Source organism: Triplophysa dalaica, chromosome 1 (assembly GCF_015846415.1).
Source record: "Triplophysa dalaica isolate WHDGS20190420 chromosome 1, ASM1584641v1, whole genome shotgun sequence".
In the NCBI taxonomy this organism is placed as follows: domain Eukaryota; kingdom Metazoa; phylum Chordata; class Actinopteri; order Cypriniformes; family Nemacheilidae; genus Triplophysa; species Triplophysa dalaica.
In genome coordinates, this window is record NC_079542.1 from 8,062,945 (window position 1) to 8,073,513 (window position 10,569).

At 37.3% G+C, this 10,569-nt stretch overlaps 1 protein-coding gene across 1 annotated transcript; it reads right to left on the bottom strand.

Annotated features, from left to right (window-relative positions):
* Positions 1-5,600: 5,600 nt before the first annotated feature.
* On the bottom strand, positions 5,601-10,099 carry LOC130426985 (DNA damage-inducible transcript 4-like protein). The gene is made up of 4 exons (XM_056754024.1): positions 9,743-10,099; positions 7,486-8,867; positions 7,071-7,187; positions 5,601-6,746 (listed from the first exon to the last, which is right to left on the bottom strand). The coding sequence occupies exons 3-4, from the start codon at positions 7,156-7,158 to the stop codon at positions 6,247-6,249; spliced, it is 588 nt and encodes a 195-aa protein (XP_056610002.1). The 5' UTR covers positions 7,159-7,187; positions 7,486-8,867; positions 9,743-10,099; the 3' UTR covers positions 5,601-6,246.
* Positions 10,100-10,569: the final 470 nt, after the last annotated feature.

Genomic DNA, 10,569 nt, shown 5'->3' on the forward strand with positions numbered 1-10,569 from the left:
GTTTTGCCGGGTACTGTAGTTTTTATAATTCGGGGGTTTATTTATTCATTGAGCAAAAACATCTTTTTAGTAAAGTGCATATTTTGGTGTTTATAGTGGGAATTCAGTCAATGAACTTAAGTTTTAATATTAACTTAATGGTTAATATTTCTTCGCAGTTTCGTTTACTTTTCACTTTAGTTTTTGGCTCTGCAACGTAGCATGCTTTCAAGCAATACCAAAACGTAAATGCAATCACGCAACAAAAGTTGGAGAGAAATAAAAATTGTATATGTGCACAAACCTATTTCAGATTACTTGTATACATACCAGCAAACCAGACCTGAGCCAAAAAATATTAATCTAAAAATTAAATCTATAAATCTTCAGAAGCCTGTTCATGTGATGTACAGGGAATTACATTAGCCTTATTTGACATCAACATTAAGTTAATTGTATTGCCTGTATCCTTTACAAGGTTTGATTTACATAAATTACAGACCTTGGAGATGATTGGCTGAGTAGACTTAATGTGGATGTTATAGAACAACAATAGTATACACTAAAGGGTCCATAGGGTGTGAAGTACCCGAGTCCTGAGACAACTTTTAGTTGTGAGACTCCTATAGAATGTATTTCATTTTCTACGAAAGACTTCTAATTATTGGGGGTTGGACCTTTTTAAGATTGATGAACAGTTTTGTTGCCAAACTTGTTTTTTAGTTTAGTTTTTTATTTTTGTTCAGATTTTTTTTCTTGATGTTTGTCTAGTGTGAGGTGCTTTTTCTCTTTATAAAGTTCTCTTCTTGATGTCCACACAAGGTGGCTGTAAGTTGTCATATCGTTACTTGAAAATGAAGTTGTGCACGCGTCTTACTGAGCAGTAAAAGTAGCCGATTTATATTTTATTAACATGATAGATCCATGATATGCTTTTAATTTGCTTAGCAGATTAGACATCGTGATCATTATGAAAATATCATCATTTTTGTTTACATGCATAAAACACAATACATTTGTAATTTATTATTTTAGTAGTCCGATATGGATTTGGGATAAACATAAAAAGCTTCAGTGTCACATTTTAAAGTTCAGTGCCACAATAACTTGTGAATATGTACTAAAACAAAAGAATGTCTCTTCTCTCAAAACGGACTTCCACTTTCTCATCATACTTGACTACTCTCATGTGAAACTGATCGGAGACGACGAACACAACAAGCACACTCATGAACTATGTGCACTACTACCAGTATTGATTATAGGACAGAGAAACTTGAGTTCCACATTTCACAAATGTCTGTGTGTAATTCATCTTACCCCTCAGATCGCTCTCGTTAACAGGGATGTAAATTACACAGGTGCAACAGTTATTGTTTATTGGTGTGATCAGCTTGTGATATAAAAGTCTTACTGGTGTCAACAAAATGTCCAGACAGAATCTATGTATTGGCTACACTATTTCTGCATATACAGGCATAATCAAAATAGACAATATATTGAAATAAGAATATGCAAGGGGTGGGGTATTCTTAAAACTTTGTCAGTAAATGACATTCCATCCTGTGTGGGCCCAACAAAGCAAAATCTGAGAACTGTAACTTCACATAACTATTCCTTCAACTAAATAATTTGTGATACTTTTAGTGGTTACATTGACGTATCCAACGAATGCATATTTCCAATAGAAAATGATAACTATAACTGCTCTCTTCAACTTCCAGATCCAGATTTATGAAGTCGTGGCAGTTCAGTGAAGCAACTGTTTTAGTAGCACTGTGTCAAAATGAATTCTGATATTGTGGAATGGCCAGCATGCAACACCGGTTAGGTCCAGTTTCACACAAGCACATGAATACACAGTTGCAAGCACATTAGCTCCAATCACTGCAAACCATGAATAAATTTACACACAAATGTACCATCAAGGCATTCACTTTAAAAGGAAGGCAATGTCTCCTAAAGGAATAGTTCACCAAAGAAATGTATAAAATTCTGTCTTAATTTACACACCCTTTTATGATGGTATAATGGTGCACATTACACACAAGAAATCTTGTAAGAATTGATTTTGTCCCTGGAACTAATTTCAACAGATGAATTACATTGTCGTAAACTGCAAACAAAGACAAAGACTGTATGAGACTATCATAGTTGCATTTAAGCTGGTCTTTATGTTTCAAGTGGTTCCAGTTGTGTATACATTTCTTTGTTCTGATGAAAGCAGAGAAATATAATTGGAAGAATGTTTATAACCAAATACATTTTTCTTCTATGGCAGTCAGTGGTGGCCAAGAACTGTTTGGTTACAAGCATTCTTCCAAATATATTTCTCTGTGTTCATCAGAACAAAGAAATGTATAGAGATTTGGAACAACTTATGGTAATTAAATAAAGACACGATTTTCATCTTTGGGTGAACCTCAAAGGGTGAAAAGTATTTGAAATTGACCAAATAGTTGTCACGCAATGTACTTTATGTCTATCAATAAACAGTTGTTGACAATTACGTTAATTCATGGTATCAAACCCATGATGGCTTTGGTGTTGCATCCTCTGCATGCTCTGCCTGATAAAACTTGGTAACTTGACTGTGTTTTGATATTTAAGGACAGTCAGTTGTGTAAGGTATGCTGAAGTTACTTTAGAACCAATTCGTTTGATAGGACCAAGTGAGCCAACGCCGACAACACTATTGCTGCCAGAGCCTTGTGGTCTAGTTGCCAAGTATTTTTATTAACAGTTTCATCCCAAATGGGACAGTGAAAAGGACACTATGGCTCGTCCAATGACAAAACAGTTAACTAGGAGGACAAATTAGTTAACAAGCATATTCTGAACACCTAAATCAAAGCATCAGTTTGTTCTGTTAATCTTTTTATCATGGGTTGCATAAATAAACCCTACACTTATATTAATTTTGCGTTCACGTATGTTTTTAGTATATGTTAAGTATATTAACAGCTGTTCATCATTGGCACAGTGTATTTGGTAAAATGTTTCTAATATGTATAACTTTGCATTAAATGAACTCAACTGATGCTCCAAATCTGAAAAAACAGAGCCAGAATGTATTGCACTGTGGATTGACCCTAGATGATGAGACACACTTCCACACAGTGTGTACATGTACTCATGGGGGCCATGTTTGTGGAGCATGTTGTTTCACAGAATTAGGGGTACACGTCACAAGAGGTAACAAGAGACTTTGTGTAATATAAACAGGACACAAACTAAGAGATGTACAACCTTGGAACTCTCTTTGAATATATTATTGTTGTTGTTGAAGTAAACATGCTTCATTTCAAATATGATCATTTCGGGTTTAACATCCATCTTGGTCCTAGAACAACATTCTATAAACAATTTTAGGATTAGGTTTACTGTACTGTTATGGTTATGCTTTGGGTTGGGTTAGGGTTCACATAACTCCTAGTAACCTATGATTTAGTGTCACAAAACCAGGCAGTGATACAGACACTAAGAAATATGTTGCTCATGATTATACTGCATGATCATATTGCACCTGCAGATTTATGTTCTGTTTTATTGGTCGATAAATAGGTACTTTATCTACTTCAGTATGTACTGTCACAGTATGTGATTTCAGACGCAGAAGGTTACGTTATTTTTTTGGGATGTTGTTCTAGGACCAACTAAGATGTTAATCCAGGAACACATATTGGCAAAAACACTGTTGCCATGCCTTAATGTAGCTTAATAAAGTTATGATTCACCAGACAGAAAACAGCTCACTTTTTCCTCAACTGTAAGTCGCTTTGGATAAAAGCGTCTGGTAAATGAAAGAATGCAAAAAACAACAAAATGTTTACATTTGGCGTTGTTCCTTGACCAATTACTGGAGAATTCCAGCACAACATTTTGTCAAACTACTTTTACAAACAATAGGCCATCCTTATCATCAGCCCTTCATTCATTACATTATGACAGATGTGTGTGTGTAAGGAAGTCTCCTTGGTCCTTTGTGCGGGTGGTTCTGAAAAAAAAAAGATTTCGCTGATTTGCTGAACAAAGTTGCATTCAGATGCCCATTCTAACTCTGCCCAGAACTCTGTCTAGAGTTCAATCTATCTCCTTCTATCTTTTTCCGACTTCGTCTAACTAGACACATTTAGCAGGTATTTTTATACATAGACAGTGGAAAATTACTGCTTCACAACATTGTCTTGTGACGTTATTATGCACCTTGAGAATGAGACCACTGATATCTACTTTTGAAGACAATACAAATGCAGCATCCAACAGAATGTATAATATAGCATTAAGAAAAGTAATATAGAATATAATAACTAGATAAAAATGAATATAATCTTTAACCTATAAAGTAAATATATAGCAAATAAAGAACAATTAGATGAGATTAAAGAAATTTAATACAACACAAAATGTACGTCTGTACTCTCAAATCAGAATTTCATCATCTTCAGAAAATACACACACACAAATAGGTTGCTTTCAAGAAATTCAGTTCGTACGATCTATTAGGTCAATGCTCAAAGTATTTTAAACAGCCATGGCATATGACTAACCAAATAATCGCTGACCCTGGGAATACACTTCACACAGCTCTGCACACATGCTCTTGCAAGGAATGTTTTCGCTGAGAAAATGCCAATAGAGTCTACTCAGCTTTCTTGAACATAAGGGGGCGGTTTCCTAGACGAGGATTAAGCCTAGTGACTAGTTGTCTCAGACTAACTTAAATGTGAGAGATGCCTTGATTGATAACAACTTGCACCGATATATCTTAACATATATCACTACAATTGTTTTGTTTCAAGATGCACACAGTAATGTCTTTTTTGTATCCTTTCAAAAACAACTTAATTATCCTATTTTTACTAAAGCCTAGTCCTGGTTTAAGATAATTCTTTGACTGGGAATCCGCCCCAAGATCACTGAGGTTACAAATCGCAAGATCTAAAATTCAGGTATTAATTCTGTAATAAGTGTTACTTGTTAGTCATTTATTTGCTAAATATGTGTTACAGTACACACACATATGCTTTCCACCCACTACATTAATTTCAAACATTTAGGATATTTTTGGTTTCAAGATTAATTTGTAAATAATGGAAACATTCATGCATCTGTTTCTCTTACTGAAGGATGCACAAATGCCCCTGTAAGTCTAGTGACAGTGTCCTGTAACAGTGTAGTCGTAAGCCTTTGAGTATCTACATTCCACACGTTCTCATGAACCGAAAGCAGTTGCATGCAGAATGGTTTAAGCCAATACACAGGAGTTCATTTAACAGCAGAGGTGAAATGTAACACAAACGGTGTAAATCATTCCTGTAGGTTCGGAAGTTGACATCCTCTAATGGGATACCTTTATGTTAATTGCGGTCACAAATATTTGTATTATTGCCTTTCAGGAAACCATATAGCTATAAATAGGCTACATATGCAGGTGCTTTAAATAAAAATGGCTGTTGAAGCAGATTAAGTCTATATCTGCCAAGATTGTGTGGCACGGCGCTTAACTAGGCCACTGGAATAAGTTATAGTGTGATGTATGTTACATTTGGACAGAATGAGACTTCAAAGCGAGGTGGAGGTTCACAAGAGGCAAAATTAACTTCTCAGTATGCAAAATATATGTTTGAAAATATAGTTTATTTTTCAATAGACAAGGCTTTTCAACTTCCTGTAACAGGAACGTTCAGCTGCCGTAAAAGCACAGCAGGCAAAAATAAACAAGTTTATTCAGTAGCAAGAATAAAATAAAGCTCAAGGACAAAAGGACAAACACTAGATGAACAATTGTGCAACAACAATTAACATTGTGACAGACACTTAAAGCCCAATATATTCAGAAATATGGCCCCCTTGAAAGTGAAGCCTTTTTTGACAGCATGACAGCCAATGTTAACTGGGAATTTTGAAAACGCTTCTTATTTCGGGATTTACATGTGAAATAAAATTATGAAAAACAAAACTCATTGTGTACCCTTCACTCGAGCTTAAAATAGTGTTCTTTTTGGGTGAGGCTGGCACAAAGTCAAGGCCACAACATGAACAACACTTGCTCTAATACTTCCAGAAACTACAGTACACCCAGTACACCAATTATTACAAAACTCCCCATTTTATCCAACATCACCCCAAAACACAGCCCTAATACCAATAGTAAAAAAAGCCTACAAAACATGAGCTGCACCTCAGCAGACGCTTACATTCTTTGTACTAAAGTTATCAGTGCATTGTACCATTAAACACCTCCCGGCCTCCAAAATATCCTTTTCAGCACTCCTCGATTACAGTTCCAGCAGCTGAGGAGTACAGTTTCTTCTTAATCAGCCGAAACCCAGGACGCAGTTTAAGTACCCGCCGCACACCAGGTGGAAAACACGTACCTATACGTAAAAACTCACGCAGGCTTGGCCAACCACCACCATCCTGTTTAAAAACCAGAGTCAATTCAAAGGTTGGCACCACAGTTGCGTCGCAAGCAAGGCGTTCAAGTCTCTCGCAGCGCCGCTGCTGATCCTCCAGCTCCAGACGTATGTCCAGCACACAGCCCCTTAACCCACAAGGTTCCTCCGCAGCCAGTCGGAGCACATCCCGGGCCACCCGCTGGGTGAGAGTCTCTGGAACAAGCACATGGGCACATTGTAGCTTGCTGGCCTTGGCCCTGGCCAGACAGCCCTCCAGCAGCCGGGCAAGCTCTTGACATGCATGTGCCTCGCACACTTCTGCACCCAGGTAGGGCGCAGCCAAACACCTCTCCCAAAACTCCATTTCTGGAAAGAGAACACAGACATGTTAAACCATAATCTTGAAGTGGGAGGTACATTTAAAAAGGAAATTGTTAAGCCTCGGGTGATTCAGAAAATAGCGTATTCAAAACCACTCATTGCAATAAGAACCCATCAATTTTCTACCCTCGTGGTCACAAAGGAGATGAGAAACACAATGACTTCATCTCTGTGTTGACATCACCTCTGCAGCGCTGCACCAACAGCGCTGCAAACAAGTCCTTCACTCAGCAGTGCCATTGTTTGAAAATCTCCTTACAAATCGAAGATATTGAACGCTATATAATGTGAAATAAAAATACATCTTACCATAATCCATACAAGCCTTGTCATATCCCTGATCAGCGAATTCAGAGAGGCATTCGGAGTTTCTGTTGAGTGTGCTTGTTGCAACCATCGTGAATACCTTTTCGGTTGTATAAAGTGCTGGAAGTGAATAAACAATCCGATTAAAGTGTGCATGACTGTGTGCATCTAGTGCAAACTAGAAACGCAAAAAAATTATACGATCGACGCGCAATCCTGATCTAACAAAAGTATTTCAAACCATGTTGCTGTTTTGCTCAATTGCACTGCAAATATAAACAACTAAACAACCAATCGGATTTCTACAGCAAATGCATAAGTTATTCATACATATTATATTTTAAAAATGCGCCTGCAAGCATTTTAAATGGTCTTCCATAAAGACGAAACTACACGATAAAACATAAATGACACTTACCGTTGTGAAACAAATGTATTTGTTAAAATAATTTACAATTTTTCCTTTAAATAGTCCAAAGAGCCACGCAAACGTTCCTTCCTCTCATACAACCACACACTCTCAAAACAAATGAGACGCAGCGCGTTCGGAGCAGTATTTATAGCCTCCTCTGCTCCGGCTCGCTGGTCAGACATCACCGACTAATCAGCGCGCGCTTGACATTCAGAGCTTGCTGACTTTTACCAGACAACCAATTCGCGCATTGGATTCTAGCAGTCCGCGACTCTGATTGGCTACAGGTGTTTGAGGGTTAACCAATTGCGGCGCGGTGCTGTTTTGTTGCTACCTGTCACTTTCACAACCTGCGCCTTTTTTTAATCTTTTTAATAAAGTTAATCTTCTGGTGCATGAAATTGAATGGCAGAAATCCACACAACACTTAAATATTATATATATTATTATAAAATGTAAGATAATTTCTGTCACAAATAAAAAAATCCCATTATATGACTTTATTCAGACGCAGAACTACAATAAGAATGTACGAGGCTGCCAAAGATGTTTTTTACTTCTCAAGACATCACACCCGAGATGTCTTAAATGACAAGTATTGTAAGTGTTCGGTCTAGTCAGCACAGCTAAAATTAATACATTGTGCATGCCAGAACAAGGTTATTCGGGACTGATGCTTGACCTGAAAAAAAAAGGTGGATTGTATGGGTCGGGCAGACTATTAATAACATGGGATTCACAGTACAGTGCTATTTTATTTCGTGTTTTGGCAGCCAAAAGTGTTTTCATTAACACGGCTTCTTTATTTCACTAGATACAGATTCATTTCAGTTTGTGAAGTCCAGTTGTTTTCAAAGAATTTATCATTTTATTCATAAGGTTATTTATTTAACTAATTGTAGAGCATATAGTTAAATGAGATAGGGATCTGAATATTGCTTAAAACTTTTTTGTCCTATCAGGACTTTCTGATGAAGGCCATCGTGGTATTTCCATAACTTGTGTGATTTACACTGTCTCAAAGATTGGCTAGTGTATCAGAATGTAAATATATAAAATATGGCCATCATGACAAGCAGCAGCAGTAAAACATCCACGTTGTGTTTTATTGCGTCAGATGTAACAGCACAGGACAGATTTAGCAGCCAGATCTAGAGCAAGAGCAAAACAGAGCTCCAGCACACAGCGGTCAAAAGCTGTTTTCACCCGTGAAATCTGACTCATGCAAACACACACACAGTACTGGGAGAGTAATAAAATCCAGCAGTCCTGAGGCAGGTCTGTGCCGGTCACATGGCGTGAACAAGATCCTGGTAAGAAAACAGAGTCACGCGCTTTCGCCAGCAGAGTGTATCTTGTAGAGACTGACACAAGATGAGCTGACATTGCTGAATAGGGAGAGAGAGAGAATACAGAAAAGAAAGAGACAGTGAGCGAGTGAGGGTCAAACGAAGAGTGAAAGAGAGAGTGAGAGAGAGAGAGATTGGTTAACAGGGCAGTAATACAGTACATTTTATCACAATTAAGCGGTTTAATGTTTAAAGAAATTCTCTTTATCAATTGTATTTATCAAAATGTGTTAAAGATACTTACAGTATTTAAAAGTTCAACAAGTGGATATATTTTATGTTTTACCTTAAATTACAAATTGGCCGTATTATTATGATATGCATAAGTAATCCAGTATTGTCCTTGTGTTTATAATAGCTCTTTCAAGATTCTCCAATTGAAAGAAACCGTGTCTGTCCACTCAATACTCATGGCTAATGATGAATTCTGTGAGTAGCAGCATGATTTTTGAATCGCTGCGATTTAAATGTGCAGTCTCATTACTGCACATTCTTTAGTGGAGAGTGTTTTCTTCATTTTTATCTGAATAGGCACGACTTATGTGCCCTCCAAACACGAGCACATTTGTTTTTCCCAACAGTTCAAGTGAATCTGTATGTAGCTTCATGTGTCTCAAAGGGTAAAACTTGATGAAAAGATCTATTGGACATAAGTCCTTGAAAACCGCTTAATCCTGGTGCCTCAACAGATTTATTATAAGGAAGACGGGACAAAATGTAACTCATGTAAAAGCTTGATACTGTAGGGCCGTAGTAACAAGTTAGCAAAGCAGGCCTATAGCATATAAACATAAAGGATCATCAGACTATAATAAAAACCGTAATATTCTAAATAGAGCATCTTGCCTTCATAAATAATATAATGTTGATTCTGTTAACAATTTAAAGAAACTTAAAAATAAAAAATCTTTTACCTATTGAAGAATGTTGAAAACTAATCAACACTCGGGCCCATTGACTTCTATTGCAGGGATTCCCAAAGCAGGGTTTGCGAGGGCGGGGTCGCAAGATGATTTCCAGATTTTTTTTTAATAGCGTATTTTATCAATAAATTGAACAAAATAAAATCATATTAGTCAAGTCAAAAATAATATCATGCAAATAAAAAGCCATCAGCCTTTCGAATTTACTTCCCCTCGATCGTGACCCATGAGGTGATTACGTCACACTAACAACAACAACGGCATTACCTCACGTTAGTTGCAGGAAGTCCCTGCTGTGCCGAAATCTGTGACCTATCGAAATCTGTGACTAGAGAGCGCTGTTTCGTAATTATTCACGCGAGAACGTGCCTGGCGCACGTGCACGTCATCGCGAGCGCGGAAGGGGAGTTTCTTAACTATGGACACGACCACCCACTCCACGATGACGTCATGTTGCCTCGATATCTTGTGTGTGTGTGTGTGTAGCTTATGCGTGAAGCAGACTTCTGAGGAACAGAAGCGCCGACTGAATACTGCACAACATGCTCTTTCATTTAAAAGACAAGACCCGATTACATTCACTATTATCATGACGATTGTTGTTTTGTTTTAAAAATTATTTACGTTTTGTCCTCTGGCTATTTCTGTCTAAGGTTACATATTTTACAAAGAGAATAACACGTTTTTAAAAACTTTTGATGACGTTATATATTCACTCTGGTGTTGTCTGATCTCATCTATTTTATATCTTTAAAATCATTTAGACCTGAGGTTTACACCCATCCACATAATGCACGGTCACCAAATCTCCTAATGCA

What these genes read in the sequence shown, in the direction of transcription:
- LOC130426985 (XM_056754024.1), bottom strand. Translation starts at nt 7,158, where the DNA reads ATGGTTGCAACAAGCACACTCAACAGAAACTCCGAATGCCTCTCTGAA. An exon ending in CAAGGCTTGTATGGATTATG is followed by an intron (nt 6,747 to 7,070) that starts GTAAGATGTATT and finishes TTCTCTTTCCAG; the next exon opens with AAATGGAGTTTTGGGAGAGG.